Source organism: Solanum verrucosum, unplaced genomic scaffold (genome assembly GCF_900185275.1).
Source record: "Solanum verrucosum unplaced genomic scaffold, falcon-dt-bn FXZP01000252.1, whole genome shotgun sequence".
Taxonomy (NCBI): domain Eukaryota; kingdom Viridiplantae; phylum Streptophyta; class Magnoliopsida; order Solanales; family Solanaceae; genus Solanum; species Solanum verrucosum.
This window is the reverse complement of record NW_026019988.1, coordinates 4,018,034-4,045,520: the sequence shown is the minus strand read 5'-3', so window position 1 is coordinate 4,045,520 and position 27,487 is coordinate 4,018,034. Positions and strand designations below refer to the sequence as shown.

General features: G+C 30.9%; 5 protein-coding genes, 1 long non-coding RNA gene and 1 other non-coding gene across 10 annotated transcripts in view; 3 read left to right on the top strand and 4 right to left on the bottom strand.

Moving 5' to 3' along the window:
- The window catches only part of LOC125819013 (uncharacterized), a 513,298-nt gene that overhangs the window by 251,318 nt on the left and 234,493 nt on the right, over positions 1–27,487 (top strand). The gene's annotated exons all lie outside the window — the stretch shown is intronic.
- LOC125819033 (uncharacterized) overlaps positions 1–27,487 on the top strand; it is a 231,012-nt gene that overhangs the window by 149,935 nt on the left and 53,590 nt on the right. The window lies entirely within an intron of this gene.
- LOC125818989 (cytochrome P450 71AU50-like) lies at positions 1,101–3,375 on the bottom strand. Its single transcript, XM_049498499.1, has 2 exons — positions 2,483–3,375; positions 1,101–1,785 (listed from the first exon to the last, which is right to left on the bottom strand). Exons 1-2 carry the CDS (start codon positions 3,365–3,367, stop codon positions 1,171–1,173), a joined length of 1,500 nt encoding a protein of 499 aa, XP_049354456.1. The 5' UTR covers positions 3,368–3,375; the 3' UTR covers positions 1,101–1,170.
- LOC125818988 (cytochrome P450 71AU50-like) lies at positions 7,564–10,062 on the top strand. The gene is made up of 2 exons (XM_049498498.1): positions 7,564–8,512; positions 9,430–10,062. The coding sequence occupies exons 1-2, from the start codon at positions 7,622–7,624 to the stop codon at positions 10,045–10,047; spliced, it is 1,509 nt and encodes a 502-aa protein (XP_049354455.1). The 5' UTR covers positions 7,564–7,621; the 3' UTR covers positions 10,048–10,062.
- Positions 10,259–10,332, bottom strand: TRNAI-UAU (transfer RNA isoleucine (anticodon UAU)). The gene has a single exon. It is a non-coding gene; the product is annotated as a tRNA-Ile (tRNA).
- On the bottom strand, positions 11,345–15,921 carry LOC125819003 (uncharacterized). 2 transcript variants are annotated; one of them, XM_049498511.1, is made up of 3 exons: positions 15,848–15,921; positions 12,711–12,737; positions 11,345–12,592 (listed from the first exon to the last, which is right to left on the bottom strand). In XM_049498511.1, the coding sequence occupies exon 3, from the start codon at positions 12,550–12,552 to the stop codon at positions 11,362–11,364; it is 1,191 nt and encodes a 396-aa protein (XP_049354468.1). In that variant the 5' UTR covers positions 12,553–12,592; positions 12,711–12,737; positions 15,848–15,921; the 3' UTR covers positions 11,345–11,361. The 2 variants fall into 2 exon arrangements, with proteins under 2 accessions (XP_049354468.1, XP_049354467.1); XM_049498510.1 differs by having other exon boundaries at positions 11,345–12,737.
- LOC125818995 (glucan endo-1,3-beta-glucosidase 8-like) lies at positions 24,243–26,877 on the bottom strand. Its single transcript, XM_049498506.1, has 3 exons — positions 26,552–26,877; positions 25,257–25,959; positions 24,243–24,611 (listed from the first exon to the last, which is right to left on the bottom strand). The coding sequence occupies exons 1-3, from the start codon at positions 26,875–26,877 to the stop codon at positions 24,243–24,245; spliced, it is 1,398 nt and encodes a 465-aa protein (XP_049354463.1).

Here is a 27,487-nt window from a genome sequence, read left to right as displayed (position 1 = left end):
ATTTTGGGCCAAAAGGCCCAATTCTTGCCACATGTCCTAAATTCTAACAAGACAATAATAAGTAAAATAACAAGGGCTTAGGCCCAAAAATAACAAAATACAATTTTTGAAATTTGGGGGTTTTAGGCCCAGTTTCCCACTTTCGTATACACTAGATGTATACTAGCGTATACCATCCCGTAAATCTGCTTCGAACACCTGTACGCCAAATTCATGGACTTATTCTTCGATTCCACTTGTCGGCTGACTCGAAAAGAAGTGATTTAAGCCTTTATGACTTTCTTGAAATGCGAGGAGGGAAAATAGGAGTTCATGGTGAACTCAAGCGGATTTCCACATGCAACGGAAGGAACAGGGAACATTAGTATCCAATTTATCTCGGAATCAACTTACCAAAGCGATTTAATACGCTAGCACGTGGATTATGACTTAAATGACTAACACACAATTTAATCATTAAAACAAATGAAACAGTAAGGAGGCAAAACACAAGATAAAATTAAGATCATTTAAGCTTTAGTCTTAAAGTGGAAAAGTAAAGGCCAATTGATATAATTCAAAGAGGCAGGGGTGATCCCAAGACTTAACTACTGGCAACAAAACTTCAACAAATCCAAATCATTTTAGGGATTACATCAGGCTCACAAAATGAAATTGAAATTAAACTCCACGATATTAACTTATTGCCTTTTAATTAAATTAAAATGGGGAAGGGAACCTATAACAATTAGTAGGGAAAAAGTGATCCAAGACTAAGAACACCATGTAGCTGAAATGAAGACACTTTTGAAGTTTAACAGATAATCAAGAATAGATTCAGATAAGGACCTAAGACTAGCTACAAGATATTAAACATCAGCCTCAAACTGTAATAGGATAAGCTATAAACTAGAGACATACTATGAAATTCAATATTTTAAACAAGAAACATGCTACGGAGAAACATGCATTTGAAGACATCAACAAGATTGAGATGAGAAACAACAAACACACACAATTTAATGGCTCATTATGAGCATGATTCGACAGAATAGACAAGAGAGAAATAAAATAATCAAAGATTTTGAATTTAAACCTATACAAATGAATGATAACATGCTATAAATATTTAAATTCGCTACGCACCTGCAAAAACTCTAACCCACCTCGCTCTACCAAGGCTCATATCAACTATACATGCAAACGATAAGTAGGAATCGCCATTAAATGTTGAGCTCTAGATACAACTAAACTAAATTTCTCAGTCATGTCTAAATCATTTGGCATCATATCATTTGGTAGCTTCCAGTCAAAACAATGAACCAATTGTGCTATTACTAGGCGAACAACTGTGAGCCCTAATTGTAATCCAGGACATCTTCTTCTCCCAGAGCTAAATGGTAAAAGTTGAAAATCATGTCCACGAAGATCAATATCACTACCAACAAATCTTTCTGGCATGAACTTCTCAGGTTCAGGCCAAACTTCTGAATCTCTTCCGATTGCCCAAGTATTTACTAGAATTCTTGAACCTCTAGGTATATTAAAGCCATCAATTATGCAATCTTCCATTGATTCACGAGGGATGAGTAGTGGTGCAATAGGGTGAAGCCTAAAGCCTTCTTTGATTATCATGTCTAAGTACTCTAATTTTTCCAAGTCTGATTCTTCCACCATTCTATTCATTCCAACTACTTGTTCCAACTCCTTTTGTAATTTCTTCATTATATTTGGGTGCCTTAGAAGTTCAGAGAAAATCCAATCAATTGATGTTGCTGAGGTGTCTATAGAAGCTATTAACAAGTCCTGCATAGTGGTGGAGTCAAAAATTTTATTAAAGGGGTTCAAAATATGAATAAGTAAACATATGAAAAAATTGGGAGAATGTTTACCATTTACTATATATACATACAATATAATTTTAATCATGTATAAGCAATGTAATTATTTTCTGCTGAAGGAGGTTCAAATGAACACTCTCGACCTTACCTGGTTCCTCCCCTATCAACAATATTCACATGGTTAAATATACACCGTCAATAATTCTCCTTAATATAGGAGATTTATAATCTTTTAAATAAAATAGGTCATTATCTGTTAACATATAAAAATAATTATAATGGTGCAATTTTTTTTTACACCAATTAAACTCTTTTATTTAAATAAAGAATAATTAAAGCTAATAATCAAAAACACACTTGAGAGACTATTGGAACCCAAGCCTCAAATAGGACTAGTGGACTCAATATCTTTTATTTTTTTTATATTTTCTTTTAGATTTTTCCAATTCTCTTCTAAGACTCAAATTAGATATTTTCACTATCAAGTCACCTAAGCATAGCAATCCTAAATAGATGTGAGAGTGAATTATCTAATAAGTAAAAATATCCTGCTAGTAAGTACCTGCTATAATAAATAAAAGTGTCCTGCTAGTAAAAATCTTTAAACTCTATTCGTATTATGATAAATAAAATGATTATAAACTATAACATAGTAAAATTACCAATAAAATAGCTTTGACATGACGTCGATCAAATTCGAATTCAGCTTCACCAGATTGCATGATATTCATCATAGTATCAACAATATCCTTAGTTTGTTTCTCCTCTTTGGAATTTTGAGCATGTTCATCAATAACTCTCTCCAAAAATTCATCAAATACCTTAGCCAATTTCTTCATACGAGGAATTAATCCCTGCAAATCAAACTTATCTAGAAAAGGAAAAAACTCACCAATATTTGGTGTTGCTGCTATAATCAAAGCCTCTTGAATAACATCTTTAAAACCCCTTTCATCAAATTCATCATCCATGTATTTTTTCCCAAATATCATTAAACATGACATATTAGCACTTAATAAAGCAAGATTAGCACTAATATCAACTTCAACATGACTAGAAGCTGCCTGATTGATTAAAGTCACAAAATTTGTAACTTGTTGTTTTCTCATATCTTGAAATGAATTGATCTTGAGTGGACTAAGCAATTCTAACGTGCATAATTTTCGCATATTTCTCCAATAAGGTCCATACTTTCCAAATGTCAAATTTCTCTGATTATACGCGACGATTTGCATAACTCTACTATTTGGTCTACTAGCAAAAATAAGATCATGTTTTTTCAAGAATTGTTCAGCAGCATGAGGAGATGAAGCAACAATTATAGGAATAGCACCAAATTTCATGCTCATTATTGGACCATATTTTTTGGCTATTTTATGAAGATCTTGGTGGATATTTTTCCCAATCATATGGAGATTTCCTATAATTGGAAGCCCTTTTGGACCAGGAGGGAGTTTTTTCTTCTTTTTTATGAATTGGTTGTGTAATTCTTGAAGAATATATAGTATTGCAAGTAGTGCAAGAACTTGTAAGAATATCGAAGCCATGAGATATAGAAATTATTAATTGTGTGTGTTTTTGCTTCCTAACTTGCAAATATTTATAAAGAGGCTGAGTCCTTGCGTTGTAATATCAATCATATTGATGAGACTATGAGTAGGGATAGCAATAGGGCAGGTCGAGACAAGGCAAAAATAAAAAATTATGCTATGTGGAACAGAGTGGGGTGGAGAGAAGACTTTGTAGGTTAATGTTTGGGACATAGAACTTCATTTGAAAATTTAAAATTTAGTTAATAAAGGTAATTATTAATCCATTTAAGATATTCCTTAAACAAGTTTGGTTTAAGGATTAAAAAAAATATTGTTATGAACATTGTTTGGTTTTTGTTCATAAAGCAAAAACTAGTATATTAACACAATATTTGATAGTCTTTAAGAAAAAAATGTGTCGGCAAAATCTAATCCTTATACTATATGTGGTTCAAAGTTCACAAAGGGATATCTCAGATAAGGCTATCTTCTTTTACAGGTCCAACAAGTTTGAATTTATGGGACATATATAGATATAATTTGTGGTTAATTATTATTTTTATAAATATTTTAAATATTTAAGTTGTTAATTTACATAATATATGTAATTTATTTTGTCTCAATTTATGTGGTGCATATGAATTTCGAGAGTCAATCAATTTGTTTATATATTTTAGATATTTTAAATTGATAATTTATTATGATTTACATAATTTTTCTATATTTTCAAAAAATATATATTATGTTTTTTATCCCAATTTATGCAGTACAGACGAAATTTTGAGAATCAATTATTAATTACTATGATTTGTAATATGTTTAAGATAATATTTACGTGACATATGTTAATCCTTTATCTCAATTTATGTGGGATAAATGAAATGTCGAAAGTCAATCAAATTTAAATATTTTAAGTTATTAATGTTATCATTATTATATATAATATAGTATTTTTTACTGAAAGTTTAAATATATAATAAATTAGAAAATAAAACAAATAATAAAAATAGAAAATTTCCAAAAAACAATTAGCACATAATAGACATCCTAAAAAGGACCCAAAAAAAAAGGAGATGATGACCCACACAAAGTCAATAATTTCAGCTTGGCTGAAAAGCATCACATGATGGGTTTAATATCTGTTTAAATAAGTACATTTATAAAATACTGAGGTATAATCTTGTTAAAATATAAAAATTATATAAAATATAAAAAATATCCTGATCAAAAGTAGACACGTTAATCATGAGTTGGTTGTAGGGGTGTGCACTATTCGGATTAAACCGAATAACCAAACCAAATCAAACCGAATTTTTATTTGGATTGGTTTTTTGGTTTTTCGGATTGGTTTTGGATTAATAAATTACTTTGTTTGGTTTTGGATTTTAAAAATAAAAACTGAAAAACCGAAAAAAACCGAATTTTATATATGTATATATAATGTTTAGGCTTAGAATTAAGTTGGAGTTAACCACTTTTGTCCCTTTTTGGTTATTGCCTTTCATGATGATTACGTTTATATTTTATGTTTGAATTACATCTATAATAGGTATACTTATAAGTATTGTGTTTTAAGTTTTACTTATGATTTATTTTAGAAAGTATATTTAAGGGATTAAATATTATTACTTTGGTTATATATGTTATTAATTATTGACATAACCGAATAACCAAACCGAAAAAAACCGAACCGGATAGAGGAAAACCAAATCAAACCAAATTTATTTTGGATCGGATTGGATTACATTTTTACAAAACCAAAAACCGAAAATCCAAACCGAATAGTGTAAAACCAAACCGAAAAATCGAATGCACACCCCTAGTTGGTTGCTTCTAGCCTCTTATATATAGCAGGCTTTAATGATGTGTACATAATATGAGCATAGCGCGTTGCTTATCGCCTCTTCTATATAGTAAACTTTAATGATGTGTACATAATATGGGCATAGCGCCCTCACCTAGTATTGATTAAAATGGTAGAGAAATGATAAGTAACTAAAGTTGTTTTGAGATACTCTCTTAATTTGTATGACATATTTTTTTTAATCAGTGAAAAAGATTTTTTTAATATTTAGTAACAATTAAATTTAAAATTTTCATTTTACTCCTATGAGATGATCCATAGCCACAAACTTTTTTAAGGATTATTTCAAATCACAAATTTTAAAAATTCTTCTTTTCCTATCTTACTAATTGGAACGGAAGCAATAAGATTCAAGATTATTCATAACATTTAGTATAAGGAAAAGATTAATAAAGTTGAGATAATTAGTTTTCTTTCCTTTACACAACACACATATGAATTTCTTTTAATGTAGGTAATTGAGAAAGAAAATAATATTTCAATTGCCAAGAAATTTCAAACGAAAGGTATACTTTTGAGGAAAGCAACTCTACATTTTGTCAATAAGGTTAAGCTAAACAATTTTTAAGGAACTCAATAGATAATTAGAATAATAGTTACAAACAAAAGTTATGGTAGAGTGATAAGTATTCTTTTATCCTTAATAAGAGATTTCAAATTTGAGTTGCCCCTGGATTTAGAATCATCTTTATTAAGGAGCGCGCGAATACGAATTTAGTCGGGCTCCAATATGGATACCAAACACCAAACATTATGTATTATAATATTAAAATAAAGGTTGAATTCTTCAAACTTATAATCCTCTCCTCTATTTTCTCTTTCATCTCCGGCCCCTAATTTTGATTTTTTCAAAGAATAACTACTAGGTAGGGGGCATCTGATCGCATCTACTATCTACTTCTACTACTAATATATAAATGTGGATAATCATACAAGTGATGGTCAACATGCCTGCATGGTAGCTATTGCTATTTTTTTCAATTTATTTTTTGCCCTTGGTATTCTATTTTATTAACTTTACTTGTTTTGTATATTTTTGTAAATAAAATCATCCGTAAATGAATCATTTGGTAGAGTGTATTAATTAGAAGAAATAATGTATGTAGTAATTTTGTGTATAAATAGTACTTTGTTTGGTACACTTTTTCAACCTATATACACTACACCAAAAAGTATCTTTCGCGGCAATAAATTAACGGCAATAACTTAATTGCCGCTAATTAAATATGTATTTTTAGTGACATTTAGTACTCTTTGTAAATGTCCCTAAAACCTATAGTGACATTGGATCCAATGACAATTAACAAATACCGGTAAATATTTTATCACTCTTTATTAATGTGCATATTTATTGCAGCTAAAAGTTGTTTTTGTTGTAGTGATATAACTAATTTTTTTATTAATTATACACTTTATGGTGTATTGAGGAGTGTATTACTAATACATGAAAATTCATGGTATTAGACTATTAGTAATGCAAGGGATTTAATGCATGCATTGCCTTTGTTGATACAAGACAAATCTCATAGTGTTAAGAGTTAGTTAAATCCTATCCCTATTCTTTTCAAATTACAAAAAATCCTTAAATTTTAAGGATTTTGAAAACATCACTCAACGTTATGATATATCTCGTGGCGATACATTACCTTTGTTGATACAAGACACACCTGTCCCGATATTGCTCAACGTTCCAATACATCACGTCCCGATACATTACCTTTGTTGATACAAGACACACATGTCCCGATACATCGTGTAAGAATGATGCATCCGGGAATAGGAGAGAGAGTGAGGAAGATGGAAATTTTTGTAATTTTTTCAAATGGTAGAAAATTTTAGAGAATATGGTAAAATTAGTTTTGTATTTAGGTAATTTTTCCTTTTTTTGTACTACAAAATTTTCATCGAAACTACAAAGTTTTGTCAAATTCATTGGTAGAACTCCAGGTCCACCCCTGATATAACTCCTAGCCATGCTTTTCAAACAACAATATATCCATTGAAATCCCTTAAGTATGGTTCAGGGTGGGTGGAATCTGCGCAGATCTTTTTACTATCTGTGCAGGTAGAGAAGTTTCCAAAACACCCTTGACTCAGATGCAACAATTTTAGATAAAAAAAGAAAATATAGCAAGTCATAAGGAAACAATGCAAAGTCTATCATAAGGGAGCAGCAACAACAACAGCAAAAATAATGCAATAATAATCAAAACACAATAAACAACATACTAGGATCCTAACCATGCTTTTTAAAAAAAAAAAAAAAAATTAGCAATTTTATCATTATTATTCCTACATGAACTTGTCTCTCAACCAGGCAACCCCTAAGCTCTTATGACCTTTCAACGCATTATATACATAAATTCAATTCCTTTTATCCCCTTGAGGAGCCTAACTCTTATACCATGGCTTTATTTTGGACCACATTATCAATAGTTGTAGCTCTTCTCTATCTCCTTCATGAGCTATGGAGAAACAACAAAAGAAAAATCCTTCCACCAAGTCCCAAAGAGATCCCAATTTTGGGACATCTTCATCATTTGTTAGGCAAAAACCCTCATCAAGATTTGAACATCTTAGCCAAAAAATATGGTCCAATTATGTACTTAAGATTAGGATTTGTTGACAACATAATTGTTTCTTCTCCTCATGTAGCTGAGCAATTTCTCAAGACATATGATCAAAATTTTGCAAGTAGACCACCTCATGAAGCTGCAAAATACATTTCATATAACCAAAAGAACTTGACTTTTGGTACATATGGTCCTTATTGGCGAAATATGCGAAAATTATGCACATTAGAGCTACTTAGCTCTCTAAAAATCAATTCATTTCAATCCATGAGGAGGGAAGAGTTGAATCTTTTGATTGAAACTCTCAAGAAAAAATCTCATGAAAAAATTGTGGTTGATTTGAGTGAGATTGTAACACGTTTATCGGTCGATATAAGTTGTAGGATAATTTTTGGGAAAAAATATAAAGATGATCAGGAATTTGGTGGCAAGGGATTTAAGAGTGTTGTTAATGAAGGGTTACAATTAGCAGCAGCTCCTAATCTTGGAGATTTTTTCCCATTTCTAGGTAAATTGGATCTTCAAGGATTAACAAGAAGAATGAAGGCAGTTAGCAAGGTGTTTGATAATTTTTTAGAGAAGATTATTGATGAACATGAAGAGATTGATAAAAAAGGACAACATCAAAACAACAAGGATTTTGTTGATACGATGTTGAACATCATGAAATCTGGAGAAACTGAGTTTCAGTTTGATCGTGGTCATGTTAAAGCTATTTTATTGGTAAGTTTTTGTCTATCGTCTATGCATGTTTAAGTTATATACACCGTCATTTGTTAAGATCGTACCTTTTAAACATTTGTAATAGGGCTTTAAATGTGTCATTTTTCGTTGACTTGGTAAGTTGCATGAATTTTACACCAAATAGGGGCGTCAAAGGACTAAATTTTTTTTTTTTTGTGTTTCGATAGATAGAGGGGGAGAGGGAATATCTCGATCGTAGAAATACTACGATCAATATATTTGGCAAGTCACATTATACGTTAATAAAGTCACAAATTAAGATAGGAGATTAGTTAGATTGTTAAATATTATCTCGCTTTATTTCTCTGTTCTATTAGCCATACTATTAGTTGTAGTATTACATATCCTTGTAGTTTCTTATCCTTTATGTTTGATTATTTTCTGTTTTATTTTTTTGTTATTTTTATATATTGCTTTGGACTATCTTTTTCTCTTGAACAGAAGGTCTATCGAAAACAGTTTTTCTACTTAGATAAAAATAAAGACTATATATAGTTTATCCTCTTCAGACCTTATTCTATGAGATTACATTAGATATTTTATTGTCGACGACTTTCGTCCACAAGAGTCATTTTCCCCCTTGTGATCTGAAAATTCTGGTAACCAATAAAACTTCTTTATGAAAGATATTTTTGACTTATGACATAAACCCTCTTAATTTTTTTGTCCACTTAATAATTCCAACTACCCCACCCCTTTTCTTTTTTTTTCTTCATGTTATTTTAAGCGGGAAAGTGTCTAAATACACCCCTGTACTATTAGAAATAGTATAAATATATCCCTCGTTATATTTTTTGTTCAAATATATTTTTTTTGTTATATTTTTGGTTCAAATATACTCTTTTCATTATATTTTGACATAACAAAGGGTATATTTAAACTATTTGTGTTAACAGGACATGCTAATAGCTTCAATGGATACTTCAGCAACAGCAATTGATTGGATACTCTCAGAACTCTTAAGGCAACCAAACATAATGAAAAAACTTCAAAAAGAATTTGAAGAAAAAATTGGAATGAAAAGAATGGTGGAGGAGTTAGATTTAGAAAAATTGGAATACTTAAATATGGTCATAAAAGAATCATTAAGGCTTCATCCTGTGGCACCATTTCTAATCCCTCATCAATCTATTGAAGATAGCACTATTGATGGATATTTTATTCCAAAAAAATCAAGAATATTAGTGAACACCTATGCTATAGGGCGTGATCCACATGTATGGCCTAATAATTCAGATGAGTTTATTCCAGAAAGGTTTGTGGGGAGTAGTATTGATCTTCGTGGACATGATTTTGAGCTTCTCCCATTTGGATCTGGCAGAAGAAGATGTCCTGGTTTACGGCTAGGACTCATCATGATACGTTTGATCGTGGCACAATTGGTTCATTGCTTTGATTGGGAACTTCCAAATGGTATGTTACCAAATGATTTGGACATGAGTGAGGAATTTGGTCTTGTTACTCCTAGAGCCAAACATCTAATGGCTATTCCTAATTATAGGTTGTCCATGTAATTGAATATTCTTGAACGAGGTGTGTTTTATTTTCAGGCGCGAATAAAAGACAACTTTCTTTATATTATTACTTAATAATTTGCATTGACAACTAACTACACATGTAGTAATTTGATTTGAATGATTGAGCTTTAAGAAAGAAAAAATTGTAGGTATTACTAAAAATAATTTATTTTTTACAAGTAAAAAAGTCAATGACACAATTTATCTCTGGTCCCGGCGGGGCTCGAACCCGCGACCTTCGGCTCATAAGACCAACGCTCTAACCAACTGAGCTACGGGACCGTCTGATGCTTTTGGTTCTTTTAACATTCTATTGATAATGGCAAATTACTCATAGAAGGTTCGTTAAAGAATCCTAAATGTTTGCTCGGTATTTACATCAAGTCAATAGATGCATAAGATTTATGATGTGTTTGTAGATGGTCTTATTTTACAATAAATCAGAATTCTCAAAATAGGTAAATATATAAAAATACAATGATAAAAACATATCTCGCTTGTTTATCACTATTGATATAAGTTGTTAGGAATCTTGATCTTGAGTCAAGTTGGGAACCAATTCATTTTTCTTAATAGGAAGTAATCCACCACAAGACTAGAGAAGTTGATCCCAAATCTTGAAACGACAACATAATTGCTAAACTCCACTGTGTCATAGATACACTTTCAGTGGCTATCCAAACAAGCATATGATGTTTACGTGTAAATAGAGGCCAATAAACTAAAGATTCAAGGGGTTGATCCTTCATATCCTTGGGTATTTCAGTGGCTATGACATGAAATTTTACTCCATCAATTAAGTATTTCACTTTATCAAAAAAAGAAGAAGAAAAAAGCTCATGCCTTAATGGACGTTTAGTTGCTGGTTAGGAAGTGAATTATTATGTATTAAAACCAGTATAATATAACTAATACCCATGTATACGTGGTTACATAAAATTCAGCACCAATATTCAGTTACCAGTTTACAATCCAACATAACTAAACCCTACATGACTATTCTTTATATTAATCATACATGTATAATTCTAACCAACAACCAAACGACTTTATCGTATGAGGACTTAAAAGTTGTCACATATGTAAAAGGAAATGAAACTACTCAGAAGGGAGAAATTAAGATCAATGTGCTAAAACTATAGCTTTATTTTCTGGTTCCTGGCCTCTTATGCCATAACACAAGCATCATTTTCATCAAAGCAACAATACAAATAGAAATATGAATGCCCATATTTCACCACGCATTTCTGAAGCCTAAAAGATCAAAACCGGGAAAAAAAAAATTGCCAGCAAATTTTCCAGTAAACACTCTTACTCTTCTCCTAATTCTAGACGATGGCCTTTGTAAGCCATCAATAATTCCTCTACATTTTCTGTAAATCTCGATACGTACTTCTCCAAGAAGTGATGCTCTGTCAAACACATCATATCATAAAATTTTGGGTCTTTCTTCATAAGCTTTTTCGACGTTATCAGCTGAAAAACTTGATATCTCGGAATCACTCTCTCCTTCATACTAAACATCAAAAGAGTAGGACGCTGTACTAAAGTTGACTTCTGTAACTTCACTGTTTCCAAGAAGAACTCTAGTCCGAGTCTTATTTTCTTCTCTGAACCACGGAATAAGCATGGTGCCCTCTTAAACATTACCATGCACTCACTTTTGGAGAAACCAAAACTCTGAATCAACAGTAATTTCTTCGAAATAGATTCTTGACTCATACAACTTAATGTATGAAGGCCATGCACCAACATTCTTGAATCAGTAGAAAACCCGATATCCATAAGTTCAGAGACAAGTTTTTTAAGCTTAGATCCATGTGTAACAAAAAGATGAGGTTGCCTCTTCAAGAGTGATGATAGTTGAGACCCAACAATTCCAACGCTCTGCAGATATGAAATATTAGGAACCAGTCTCAAGTGAGGAGATCCATAAATAACCCAATCACACCTTAGCAGAACCCGGAACCAATCACCATTATCAGTACTTTTTATAAGGACTTCATTGAGAACTTCAATGGAAGGCTTTAGTATTTTGTCCAGGCTACGTGTTAATAATATTGCCTTTGTGGACAAAAGCCTACCCAGATCAGAACCAGTGATGCCCAATTCTTGTAATAGCTGGATCTTTGGCTTGAGTATTTTTTCAACATCAGCAAGAAGGATTTGGGGGACGGTACCAACAGCGGATTGGATTTGTGCATCTGTGAATCCGACGGACTTGAAGAAATGTACAGTCAATTTAGGTTTTTCAACACTTCTGACCCAAGATAAACGATCGGATATGGTCACGGCTTTAGGCTTTGGAAAGCCCAACGTGTTTATTAGGTAGTTGAGGAGAACAGGATTTTTTTGGTTTGCATTTTGAGCAGGCTTTTTGGTTACTACCTGAGATAGAGAGGAGAGAGATATGTGGAAAGAAGAAAAAGGACCAGTAGGTAGGGAAGAAAGATGATGTAAGTGAGTAGATAATGAACGGAAGCGCAGTTGGATGGAGATCATGAGTCCTTCTCAATCTGTTCACAGGAAACAACGAGAAAGACTTATAGAGACAAGAAGACTTATAGAGACAAGAAAAATATGAATTTTAAGGATTTAAGAGAACTTTGAATAAAGCTATTCAAAGTGGAAGATACGCAGAGGTGGAACACAGAAGCTACCCATGCTTTTCTTTAAACTTCACTTCCCTGAAAAGAAAAGGTGAATAAATATCAACACTTCAATTAATTTATAGAAAGGAGTAAGCTATTGTGTTATATGAAGCCAGCCTATCTCTACGAGTTGAAATGTTTGAGACCTATAAATTAAAATAGATAAAAAACAGTAACGGAAACTCATTTTTTAAATTAATTCAAATGGAGTAACACATTGCCTTTGAAGTTCACAGATTATACAAAAAGTTACTGCCTCTATCACTCTTAAAAATATCATCTTTGACGGCATACATATTATTTTTCTCATTCCGATAAAAATTTACAGAAACTTTGCAATAATCAAAAGCAGAAAAATAGAATATCACAATTTACAAGCCAATATCACATAGAGTACATATTAAAATGCAAATAAATTGTTGGAAAAAAAAACCCTAGAAGCAAGCATACACTGCACTTCATAATTCGTGCTACATCACTAAAAAATATTTCAAAGGGACGGGAATCACTCTCTTAACCATTTTCTGTAAATCTCGATACATACTTCTCCAATATGCAAATAAATTGTTGGTAAAAAAAACCGTAGAAGCAAGCATACACTGCACTTCATCGTGCTACATCACTAAAAAATATTTCAAAGGGATGGGAATCACCCTCTTAACCATTTTCTGTAAATCTCGATACGTACTTCTCCAAGAAGAGATGCTCTGTCAAACACATCATATCATAAAAAGTTGGGTCTTTCTTCATAAGCTTTTTCAACTTTATCAGCTGAAAAACTTGATATCTCGGAATCACTCTCTCCTTCATTCTAAACATCAAAAGAGTAGGATGTTGTACTAAAGTTGACTTCTCTAACTTCACTGTTTCCAACAAGAACTCTAGTCCGAGTCTTATTTTGTTCTCTGAAGTTCGGAATAAACTTGAGGCCATCCTAAACATTTCATGCACTTATTCTTGGAGAAACCAAAACTTTGAAACAATTGCAATTTTCTCAAAAATGTCTGATGGGTCATACTACCTAGAGTATAAAGGGCATGTAGAAACATTCTGAATTAGTCGGAAACCGAATATCCAGAAGTTTAGTAACATGCTTTTTAAGCTCAGATTCAGGCACAACTAGAAGACGAAGTTGATTCTTCAAAAGTAACGGTAGTTGAGACCCAACAACTCCAATGCCCTCTAAATATGAAATATTAAGAATCAGAACAAGTGAGGTGATCTCCGAATAACCCAATCAGACCTATGCAGAACCCTGAACAAATCACCATTTTCAGTATCATTTACAAGGACTTTGTTGAGAATTTCAATGGAAGGCTTCATAGCTTTCTCCAGACTACGCATTAACAAGTTTAAATGAGAGGAAATAAGCTTACACAGATCAGAACCAGTGATACCCAATTCTTCAAATAGATGAATCTTTGGCTTGATTGTCTTTGCGACATTGGCAATGAGGATTTATGGGATAAAAAGAACAGTGGATTGGATTTGTACATCTGTGAATCCAATGGACTTGAAGAAATGGACTGCTAAATCAGGTTTTTCAACACTTATAACCGAGTGAAGACAATTGGATACTGCCAGGGCTTTAGATATTGGAAAGTCCAATGTGTTTATTAGGTAGTTAAAGAGAACATGATTTTCTTTGTTTCCATTTTGAGCAGAGTTTCTGGTCACAGCCTTATATAGAGATGAAAAAGAGAAGCTGAAAGAAGAAAAAGGACAAGCAGGTAGGAAATGAAGATAATGTAAGCAAGTAGATAAACAACGGGACCGCAGTTGGATGACAAACATGAGTCCTACTGAATCGGTTCACAGACAACAGCCAGAAAGATATAAAGAGATAGAAGAGGATATGAGTTATAAACAATTTAAGAGAAGAACTTTGAACAATGCTATGCCAAAGTCAAACAAAGGTGGAGGTGAACACAAGAAGCTACACGTGCTTTTTTCCAACTTCACTTCCCTGGAAAAGAAAAGGAAAATGAATATTAAGCCCTCAATTCATTTACGAAGAGAGCTTTTGTTTGTTTGTTTACTTCGTTATGTGAAATCAACCTGTTTCTACAAGTGTAAATGTTTATGACATACAAATTTGACAGTATAAAAACAGTAGGGAAAACCTATCTGTTAATTAACTCAAATAAGCATTTCGCCATTATAATTCTAAAGTAATACAAAAAGTTAGTCCTTCCATCCTAATTTATTTCAGACTCTTTTCAATCTCGAACATCCCAAAATGTTGAACATCATCTCATTTTATATATAACTTTCATCTTACAGGAATTCAAATTCCTTAAACTACTCAAATTTTGGATTTGACGTGATGCTCTCTAGTAAACTAACTCTTTAACCATAACTTTAATATCTTTTTCCATCAGAATTTTATATGGCTGAGGAAGTATGATTAATACAAAAAGATAATTATTGCAGCCCCTAATGTACTAACTTCAAACTCAAGTGTCTGTATGGATAAAATTGACAACAAATGAATGAAATTTTAACCACCTCTAAACTTTTTTTTTAAAAAGCCGACAAACTCACAAGCAATCGTAAATATTTAGCCTAATAATAAATACACTCAAACTTAGCCACCCTTAGCAAGCAAGCACTCAAACTTTGACAGTGCACATCTAGACACCTCAACTTACTCTCAATTGACAACTAAACACTCCATCCCCACTATCTCATGGACACTCAACACTGACATGGCACATAAGTTTTGGAGGTATCAAGATGATCATTTTGTAAGTTGGAGTGTTCGACTTACAAAGTGAAGACGAGTTGAGGCGTCTAGATGTGCATTCTCAAAGTTGGAGTCCTTAGTTGCCAGCTTTACGCCAAGTTTGAGTATTTTTCTATCTATTATGCCTAAAAATTTCATCTTTGACACATTGATATATTTTTCCTCATTCCACTAAAATTTTACAGGAACTTCACAATAATCAAGGGCATATCAATAAAATCACACAATTTACGAGCTAATATCACTATAAAACACAAATGAGAATGAAAAATAAACCATAAAGCTAAAGAAAACTCAAAGAAGCATACAATGCAATTGAAGGGGGTTTAGGGTTTTTGTCTCTAAATACAGAGGATAGGAATTACAGAGAAGAAAGCGAAAGAGAGGATGACGGACTTACAACTCGAGTTGGCCGGAGATGATATCGCCGAGTAGTTGGCCGGAGATATAAATCGCCGAGGAGTTCGCCGGAGAAATATATGAACTGAGAGTTAGCAAATGAAATGGCCCATTGTTCTTATCAAACCCGATAGATAAAGTTTGGGCTTATAAGTTCGAAATCTATTGGGCCAAATATATTTTCTTCTGGCCCAAATGTTTCTTTTTATTCAAAATCATACTCCCTTCGTATAGTCTTAGATCGTTAGAAATAATTTGGAAAATACATAATTAATGTTGAGGATAGAACATATAAAAAATAATTTTTTTTTCTCGATATGTTGAAAGTGAAAATTTATTTTTAAAATTGGACGGTGAAATATTTGTTACTTGTTCAAAAGAAGAAAGAGCGGATATAAATTGAAAAAAGTATTCTTGTATACACATTTTCCGTTTGTTTGTCTTTTTTAAAATACAAACTTTTCTTTTAATATTTAATGATTGTTTAACTTTAAGTTTTTCCATTTCATACTTTGAAATCTTTTTAATTAAGCATCCTATCACGCGAGTACATTTTAAGAATATTTTCACAAATTAGTCTAAAATTCTTTAAATTAAAAATGATTGTAAAATTTGTTCAATTATTATATCATATGTTTGATCAAACTTTAAGAAGGCCAAAAGCGCCCAATTTAAAGTGTTTTGTTTTTTTCGAACCTCTTAGGAAATTTCTAGTGGCTACCCTTTGGATGCCCAAGCTTACGGAAGAAAATGATGCTTTTGTGGAATAGCGACAGTTATTTTTGAAAAGCACTTTGTGAAAAATAAACTTAGAAGTACTTTTAAGAAGTTTAGTGACATGGTTTTTCATAAAGTATTATTAAGTACAAGAGTGTCTTCATGCTTTTAATACACTAGTTTTTATGCATATGTTTTACACCAATATCTCACGTCGATTATTATAAAATATACATTAAAGTTTCCAACTTGGGTGTTGGTTAGCAGAATTTTTGGTTAATTATCAAATTTCTTTACATTGTAGTGTGGTCCAACAATTTTTTCTGCATGAATCAAAAAGCAAATAGCCTAAGCACATAATACGTATTGTTCTCTTCGGCCAAATAAACCTCATTTTTGCTCCTAGGCTTACATCATCTTGAATCTAAAAATTAGCATATATACCGTGTGAACTTATGTCATATAAATTCTTCATTTATTACTCCATTTCGATATGAAATTTGCATATTGTCATGTGCATTTCTTTTTCAGAAGTTTGTAGCAGCCAAAAAAATATAATAGTCCTGCATAATATATATGGACAAAAAACTTAAGTATACAAATTAAGTACCTTAATTACTACTATATAGCAATTATTATTATTTTCGCCTATATAACAATAGTTGTTTTTTTTTTTTTCAAAAATAGGATTTTATATTAAAATTTTAAAAAAAAGGTAGCGTTGAAATAGTCAGCCACAATTTTCTCATATTCTCCAATTCTTTTACCTTCCACAATTTACTCAAATTGGTTATATATTCTCTTCCATTAAAAAAAAGGGTTTTTAACAAAAATAAAACTCTCTTCCTACTGATACTGAACGACTGTTCGATCATGGATAACAATTTTTCAATTCTAATTCAACACAACGGACGACGGGACGCATCAAGTATTTGTGATAAAAAATTTTTTACCCTCCCTAGGAGCTCCCGCCTCTTTTGCTCCCTTGGTGACTCGAACTCGCAACCTCCAGGTTGGAAGTGAGGGATGCTTACCATCCGAGCAAATTACTCTCGTCGTATTTGTGATAAATTACAATTGAATTGGTGTTTTTTTGCGTGATTATTTTAATTATTTTATTTGATATATTTGAGTTTTTTTTTCATGATCGTTATATTGTAATCTATTATGTTGGATATATTTTTTTGTGTTACAATATGAATTAAGGTCGTTTAAAATTTACTTTATAGATTGAATTTAGATATATTGAGAGCGCTTGAATATCTTTATATAATTGATTAGTGCACTTGAATACAGAGGCGTATCCAGGATTTTGAGATGATGGGTGCACTGTTATATAAAGGTTGATCTATGATATAAATTTGATCGGTTCGACATTTAGGTTTTTACTACTAAAAATCGTTAAAATTTTAAAAATAATAGGTCTAAAATTAATTCTTATATACCAATTACCACTTAGAGAACTGTTATCTAATTTTAGAAAGAAAAATAAAACAAGATAAATATAAAATTCAACTTTCTAACCTCGCGGAGAGAGGTGCAGCCAGTCATAATCGCATTATGTGATACTTGAAGTGTGGGTTCACGCATCTATATTTCAATGTTTTCTTAAAATTATAACACTACTATATATGATTTCGGGAGGAGACCATGGATTCACGTGAACCCGGTGACCCCCCTTTAGATACGCCTCTGCTTAAATATCTTTTCATCCATATATCTAAACACCAACTTTCATGCTAATATTTGGTACATGTATTGTGTAGGTAATATTCTGAATTTGGTTATTTATAGATAACAAGGTTGGTTCTTATTGATTTGTGATGGTATATTTCATACAAAAAAAACACAATTAGAAAACTAATTTAGGTTGTCAACCATCATTTGGTTTAATTTGTAGGGTTTTCTTGATTAGTATAAAATCATATTTCGTGTAATACTGGTTTGGTAAATGAGTTGGTGAAAATGATGGGTTTTTTAAATAGTAAATTTCATTAATTTTTTTTGGTAGATTAATGTGTGTAATTGATAGTATATGTGGTGTAGATTGTCTATTTTATTTTGTTTATTAAACACCGTAATTCGAGCTTTTTTGGTATAATATTAGGTTTAATTGATTAGTGCACTTGAATATCTTTTCGTTCGTATATAAGCATCATAATTCGAGATTTTCTTTTGGTGTGTAATTGGTATATTTTATGCCGTATCTAAACACCAACTTTCATGCTAATATTTGGGTACATGTATTGTTGTAGGTAATAGATTGAATTTGGTTGTTTATAACAAAATTGCTTCTATTGATTTGTGATGATATATTTCATACCAAAAAAAAACACAAATAGAAACTGATTTAGGTCGTCAACCATTTTGTATACCAATATGATTATCATTTTTTATATATAACGACATTCTATATATCAATCTGTGTAATTTAATTAGAGTGGAAACACACTTCTGTTTATCTGTGTTTTGCTTGATTTGTTATATATTTTAATTTGTATTATGTTATATATCTAGTACTTATTTAATATTTTGAAAATTGATTAATAATTTGTAATCTAACACATGTAAGTATGTGGATTACATTATTGGAGGGGTGATGTATGATGCAAACACCAAATACAAAGGCTTAATTACTACTATATCTTCCCAATTGGGTGTGGACACGACTTCATTTAGAACTCAAATATGTCGTGAGTGGTCCATCTCCGCCAATGAAGATTCATAATAATATGGGTGTCCGAGTTTATTTAGATCTAAAAAAATGCAATTTTGATTTCTTTTCGAAGTATCCCTTATGTGTAACATGTGTGGATAGAGCTATGGAAGTCATTGAGTATCAAAATGATGTCCAATCAACAAGGCAAGAAATTTTGAGATCCAACACACTATGTTTGACTGATATGGATCCTATTTTTAATGATTTTATTAACAATATATCCTAGTTTTTAAATTACAAAAATAACAAAATAATTAATTTTTGAAGTATACGGAATTGAGTGGATATATTGTTAATAAAATCATCCAAAATAGGATTCATACCAGTCAAACATAGTGTGTTGGATCTCAAAACTTCTTGCCTTGTTGATTGGACACCATTCTGGTACTCAATGGCTTCCTTAGCTCTATCCCCACATGTTATACATAAGGGATACTTTGAAAAGAAATCAAAATTGCATTTCTAGATATATAACATAATACAAATTAAAATATATAACAAATTAAGCAAAACATAGATAAACAAAAATGTGTTTCCACTATATTTAAATTACACAAATTGATATGTAGAATGTCGTTATATATATATATATAAATCAGTTTCTAGTTGTGTTTTTTTCTTTTTTTGGTATGAAATATATATCATCACAAATCAATAAGAACCAATTTTGTTATCTAGCTATAAACAACCAAATTCAAGCTATTACCTATAACAATACATGTACCTAATATAAGCATGAAAGTTGGTGTTTAGATACGGCATAAAAGATACCAATTACACATTAACAGAAAATCTCGAATTATGATGTTTATACACGGCCGAAAAGATATTCGAGTGCACTAATCAATTACACCTAATATTATATCAAAAATCTCAAATTATGGTGTTTAATAAACGAAATAAAATAGACAATCTACATCATGTATGCTATCAATTACACACATTAATCTACCAAAAAAATTTAATGAAACTTGTTGTTTAAAAAAATCATCATTTTCACCAACTCAATTTATCAAACCAAAATTACACGGAATATGGTTTTTATAGTAATCCAGAAAACCCTACAAATTAAACCAAATGATGGTTGACGACCTAAATTAGTTTTTTAATTTTTTTTTTCTATATATGAAACATACAATCACAAATCAGAACCAATTTTGTTATCTATAAACAACCAAATTCAGAATATTACCTATTAGCATGAAAGTTGGTGTTTAAATATACGACCGAAAAGATAGTGCACTAATCAATTATATAAAGATATCAATTGCACTCAATATATTCAAATTCAATATAAAAAGTGATTTTTAAACGACCTTAATTCATACGGTAACGCAAAAACATATACCCAACATAATAGATTACAATATAACGATCTATAATTAAAATAAGAACGCAAAAAATATCAATTCAATTGTGATTTATCACAAATACCTGATGCATCCTATCGTTCGTTGTGTTGAATTAGAATTGAAAAATTGTTGGTATCAATGATCGAACAGTCGATCAGAATCAGTAAAAAGATAGTTTTATTTTTGTTAAAAAACCTTTTTTGATGTGAGAGAATATATAACCAATTTGAGTAAATCGTGGAAGGTAAAAGAATTGGAGAAAATCAGGAAATATGAGAAAATCGTGGCCAACTATTTCTACACTACTTTTTTAAAAAATAATTTAATATAAAATCCTATTTTTGAAAAAAAAAAACAATTGTTATATAGGCAAAAAAATAATAATTACTACATAGTAGTAATTAAGGTACTTAATTTGTATGCTTAAGTTTTTTTGCCTATTCTCAATAGATCCAATATTTTTTCTAGGTTGGAGACTAAGATGATACTTATCAACATATATAAGAACTTGGAAAAGAATTTCTCTATTAATTTTCTCAAGATTTTTAAGGAATTAGATAGAGGTATTTGTATAAAATAATAGAATACATTTTTAAAGATTGAGATAGAAAAATAAAAAATCGACATATTTAATAGTGATTCAATCACGGTGAAAACAACTAATTGCTCTACCATTTTTTGGCTACATTACCTTCGCAAAATCTGCCTTCCAAAATTATGTGGCAAACATAAACAACCCCTTTTGCATATCTAGGTGTTATACATAGGCAATTCTAGGTTGTCATCCACATTTTGCTATTAAGAAGAACCTAAATATGCTTAAATATTAACACTAATTTATGTTATCCACATGATTTTGGGAGGCAAAACATACAAAGGTGATGTAGCTATATAGGAGCAAGAAAATGGCAGAGTAATTATTTGCTCGTATTGCGATCGAATCGCTATTGCGTACGTTGATTCCCTATTTGTTTATCTCAATCTTTAAAGGATTTTTCTATTATGTGTGAACACCCATGTCTAACCCTTTAAAAATCTTGAAAAAAATAATCAGAAAACTATTTTATCAAATTCTTATATCAAAAAAACATATCGAAATATTAAATTAGAATATACCTGGTTCCAATAATAATTGTTCAAGTGTCGTTGAGATCAATCACTTTATTTGATCTAGCACCAACTTGTAACTCTGGATAAAAAAAGAACTCTATTGTTTTCTAACAAAAAGGTAGGCTAGGGATTCTTATAAGTTTTTTTTAACCCTAGGGATATTTCCATAAAATATGAATACCCTAAGGACTGCTAATAAAATATTTTCTTGTATCACAAAAACTTCAAGATAGGTCAAATATTATCTGATTTTTTACTTAATTAATTGGAAAATAAGGTACTTTAATAATTATCCAATATGTAGGTCACAGTTGAAAGTTTTATAAAGAGACTAAAATTCTAACAGTATATTAAAAATGAAATTCTTTAGCGAAATATCATTCACTTTTTTACCATTTTAAAATAGATTTCAGAGACAATCTAAATTTAATTATTTTCCTAATATATAGAAATATAATATCAATTTTTTCCCCTAATATATAGGATTTGAAGTCAATTAGAACTTTTCTTATTCTTGTTTTTTCTTCTTTAAACTACTATATATGTAGCAAATACTAATATTTAAGGCAATAAAATTTATCTTATATAAATTGAGCAATTCATTTATAATATTTCTTTTTCTTGAATGTAAACAATCAAATTATGAGATTTTCAAATCTCCTAATAATTAAATATGTAAATTATTATATTTATGTTAAGTTATATAATTGTTTTTCTAAAAATAATATAATTTTGTTATACTGTGTAGTTCATTTTTTGACTATCTATAAATTTTAGAATAATTCAATCTTTCAGAAAATTATGAGAAATAACAAAAAAAATCACATTTGAACATATTAGTTTCTTTTTTTTTTTAAAAAAAAAGGAGAATTTCCAAAAAAATATATGGTTTATCAATTTTAGCTTAATTTAAATTCTAAATATAGTGTTTAAATAAATAAATATCTTAATATTGCTATTTTTACTTTGTAGGAATAATATTTTTATATTTTCTTTCCACCTCACTAAAAAATATTTCACCATGTCATTGTTCTTATATATCCTCACATTCCACCTTCTAGAACTTTCCTTTTCACTACATGGTAAAAGTGTAGTCAACTTTCAACTTTCCTTTTCACAACATGATAAAAGTGTAGTCAACTTTCCTTTTCACTACACTTTTACCACACATTATAAATAGAAAAAGACCTACAGACCTTAAGTTAAGTAATTTATAAAGACTAGAGGCACCAAAAGAAACACATCTACTAGTATAAATGAATATTCTTTCCAAATGCATGAAGAATTGAAGGAAGTGATCACTGAATTCAAGTATGTATTGATGTCTTATCTCACTTCTGGGGCGAATAGTACTGGATGACATGGTTACCTAGCTAAAGTACTTTTCTCCTATTCAATTGGTTCGATGTTAATTTCAATTTAATACGGGAAAAGTATAGTGACAAGGTAACCATATTGGCATCCGATCCACGCTAGGTCATCCCAAAAGTGATATAAGACACCAATATACATATTTGTACCCCTTTTTCTTCCTCCAAGCTTAGGGAAATTAAAAGCTTTATTTGAGGTCCAAATTATTTCTCCATGCTACTTAATTTCTGGTTTATAACTCCTCCAAAATTTGTTTGGATTGTGTTTGCATCAGATTATAATTCTTGCTTCTCTTGACTAACATTAATCGTTATGAATGTATGAAGCTTTTTATCCTTTTTTGTTTTCAGATCAAATATAAAGAGTAATTTTCTTTTGATTAGAGAATTAAAAAAAGATTATTTGAAATATCATAATTCAATACATAGCAACGATCATACTATCATTTCAATTGAAAAACTCTTTATAATAAAATTTCATCAATCGTATCATCGAGAGGAAGACCATTGATTGGAGAATATAGCTGAAAATCTAGACAAACTCAAACATTGAACCCAACTTAGAAACCCTGTTTAACATCGCTAAGTTTATTTTTGAGATGAAACTAATAATCCGTGCAGTTGAACGTAACATACACAACTTATTACATACATTTCTTTTCTTGGTAAAAAATTAAACTTCCGTTGATAGATATACTTGTCACCAACTTTGAATTTGTTGAAACACTTTTTCTTCAATTTTCAATTATTAAAGTATTTTCTCTCTAACATTTCAATTAATGTTAATACACTTTCTCATTAACCTTCAATACCCCCATCATTCTAGGTTATCATAAGGTGAAATGTTTTATTGAAATTAGAACATTTGTCTCAATTAGTTCATTCCTTCACTTTTGTGATCTTGGTATTTTAAGTTAAATTTTTTTTCACAGTTTCTTTCAAATCTAACCGATAGAAATTTGTTACGATATTTGTTTTTGTTTTTTTTTAACAAAAAACCAAAAACGTTCTTTTCTGACAAATTTAAAGAATCAAAACTACTCAAACATATTTTTTTTAAAACAAAAAAACTAATTCGAATCGATACCATTTTTTTTTTCTAGAATGTTCCACATGATACTACTAAAGTCAAATTTTTAATGATATCATAGCATTACCAGCCACTTGATCTTGGAATGACAATATCTCAATAGGAAACACACATTTTTCTACAGAAGGATTTATTGTTGTAATTTTACCTAAGCCATTAAAATTACAATATTCTTCACTTTGCTTATTCTTTTGGAAGTATGCATTAAAAGCATAAGAAATTTTAGATTCATCACTTAGTACACCACATGAAGCTCCTTGTTCCAATTTTGTACAATCTGCTTCTTCACATGCAATGTTGTAATTCTTCTTCGCCAAATCCATGTTACTTTTGTCCCCATCGAACATGCACCATCGATTTGGCATTGTCACAATGCCCTTAGCTTGAGTGGGATATTCGTCTCGGTCCTATAATTAGAGGTGACAAAATTAGTTCATAAGAATACGAGTTTGCTCAATTCGTGTTTAGGCAAGTAAATCATCAGTTCATTTATTAACTCAGCTTGTCTTAACATGTTCAAAATTCAACTCACCTAAAAATTGAGATGATGTAGGGCAAGTATGTTGCCCAAACAAATCCATGAGAAACTTTGTCAAAATTGTTTTTTTTGTTATGAAGGAAACAAAAATTAAAATTTGACCTGAGTTGGGCAAGGTTAAGTTATAAGTCATGTTTAGTCTATTTGACCTAGTTCATCGTAGCCCAACTAACTTTATGTTGGTAGATATATATATACCCATCAACCACTTTTCAATGTTGTAATTAGAAAAGTAGCCATTGTCGTATTGAATTTTCAAATTTCACTGGTGAAACTCTGCAACAACTATAAGAAAAGTGTGAATTCATACTAATCCTGAAAAAAATCCCCATGTAATTCACACTTTTCTTGTAGTTAACATCCTAGAGTCATGTCAAATACGTGAAATTTGAAACTTTTTCAATTAAGAGGATGAAAAGTGTGTTTGTGAATTTAGTTAAACTCTTTTGGCTAGAGGTGAGCAATTCGTTTATTAATTCAAATTAAATCTAAATCGCTCATTTGACATGTGTACCTGTAATGAGAAATCAATCTTGTACTTTGGATTTCCATCTGCCTCATAAATGCCCCAATGTCTTTGAAATGCACCAAATTTTGTTGGAAACTCAGTCTCATCTGACAAGCTATGAAGATATGTGTCTATTGGCCCTGGCCTAAGTGGTGTCCCTTTATTTGATGCTATAAATTTCAATAACCCCTTATGAAATCTCTCTGCATTTTTAAGATTTGCATATGGATATCCATCGGTAGGCCATCCAATTTGACCAATCATAATTTTCATATCAGGATATCCCGCTTTCTTTATTGCCCACACAATGGAATCTATCATTAACTCCACTGCATTTGTGTACGTGACATTACCATCTTGAATCTTGAAATTGCTCATGTTATCGAAAAATGTGAATTCTATGGGGTAATTAAGTACATCCTTAACCATTTGGATAGGGAACATGTTCAATAGAAAAGGTGTGCCTGTTCGGTTGAAGAACTTTAGTGATTCGAGCATCAATCCTTTTATGTCATCGCGAAAGTCTGATTTTGATGGGACTTTCGCGATAGTTATGACATCCATGCCATGAGCGGTCGTTGTTGAGACATACCCTAAGTTCATCTCGTCTAGAGCTTCTCGTACGATTGATATCACATTCACCACTTGATAGTTCGTTGCATCTTTCAAGAATGTATTTGAAAATGGCTCAGCCCCAATACATAGTTCCCTAAAGAAATTAATCAGAGAAAATTAAATAATAAAATCATCACAAAGTTTTAAAGATTAACATCACCCAGCTATTTGATCAGGCTTTCAAAATCTGCTTCTTAATTACCCGTTTGCTAGCATATTTAGCCAAAGTTACCAAAAAGTATTTTTGGAGGGTATGTAGTTGTTTGTACATAACTAGTAAAATTCAAAAGCATTTTTACCAATGTTAGTACAGTAATTTGGGCCTGGTTAAGGTTTCAAAAGTTCTCATTAGGAAAAACTACAGTTTCTACCTATTTTTTTGGAAATTAGCTTTCTAAAACAAGCACTTTCAAAGAAAAATAAATACTTTTGATTTATAAAAATTAAACTTGACCAAACAGACTAGTACGTTTGACTCATCAATTTGAAAAAGTACCTTACTTGTCAACATGAGAACAACAAGTTGTGTTTGGTCGTTGTTCCAAAAATGCTTTTTGGGAAAAACTATTTTTTCAACTTCTACGACTATATTCAACGTTGTGCTTCCCTTAAAAACTTGAACAAACAGGCTATAAAATAAAATTAATGTAAAAAAAAAATAGAAAGAAAAGGAATGCATTACATACACTATGTTGACACCTTTGTTGATAGGTAGCTTGACTTTATCATTTATCCATGCATAGGCAAGATCTTTCCTATTTATAAGATTTACATTTCTATTTGTAAGAGTAATAACAATGCTAATGTTAGTGGCAGAAAAAATTTGAACAATATCAGAGGCTGAAGTCATTAATCTCAATGCTGGAATCTTGTTTTGTAAAAGCAAATCAACAACCATTGATGGAACTAATTGTTGTGATTGTTGTCTGCCCCATGTGATGCCCACAAAGCTATTTACACTTCTTGTCATGAATAAAACCATGATCATTATGCCCATGGTAATTAGCCTCATCTTGCGTGATGTCAGAAATTTTAATAAGAAGATTTGGGGAAAAAAAATGTTACAAGTAGCGTTCAGACCTGTGACATATAGCAATTCTTGAGTCACTTCTATCGTTAGTAAAGTTTTCCTTTTTCAAGAGAATTAACAATTTGTATAGATAAAAAAAACTATATTTACCTTGCTTAATTTGCGCGATTAATTTTTTGACAAAAGATTCAATTAAATCTCTTTGGGTAATGTAACTCTGCATTGATGATGGTACACAACCTCTTCTTGCTTTTTTGTCCCTAGAAGCGGGTACCAAAAACTTTTTACCAAGAAGATTCAGAATAAAAAATTCACAAGGAATATTGAGACCTGCGACATAAAGCAATTCTTGAATCACCTTGGTTATCACGTCAAAGATTTTTGTTTTTGGTTTTTAAATAAGATTCAATCATATATTTACCTTATTTGTGCAACATGATTTTCTGATAGAAGATTTAATTGGATGCCTTTGGATCATCATATAACTCTGCCATTGATAGTACACAAAATGATATTCAATTCTACGGTCTCTCCAAATTATATTTGAAAATCCCAGAAGAAGGTTACTTACTTCTACATGGATAAAAGAGGT

Bases quoted from the DNA above. Each gene is read 5' to 3' on its own strand.
- LOC125818989 (XM_049498499.1), bottom strand. From the start codon at position 3,367: ATGGCTTCGATATTCTTACAAGTTCTTGCACTACTTGCAATACTATAT. The intron at 1,786-2,482 runs GTAATTTTACTA...ACCACTATGCAG, and splicing joins ATGTCAAAGCTATTTTATTG to GACTTGTTAATAGCTTCTAT.
- LOC125818988 (XM_049498498.1), top strand. From the start codon at position 7,622: ATGGCTTTATTTTGGACCACATTATCAATAGTTGTAGCTCTTCTCTAT. The intron at 8,513-9,429 runs GTAAGTTTTTGT...TTGTGTTAACAG, and splicing joins ATGTTAAAGCTATTTTATTG to GACATGCTAATAGCTTCAAT.
- LOC125819003 (XM_049498510.1), bottom strand. From the start codon at position 12,552: ATGATCTCCATCCAACTGCGCTTCCGTTCATTATCTACTCACTTACAT.
- LOC125818995 (XM_049498506.1), bottom strand. From the start codon at position 26,877: ATGAGGCTAATTACCATGGGCATAATGATCATGGTTTTATTCATGACA. The intron at 25,960-26,551 runs GTATGTAATGCA...TAATTTCTTTAG, and splicing joins AACAAAGGTGTCAACATAGT to GGAACTATGTATTGGGGCTG. The intron at 24,612-25,256 runs GTACACATGTCA...CTCTAATTATAG, and splicing joins AGATTGATTTCTCATTACAG to GACCGAGACGAATATCCCAC.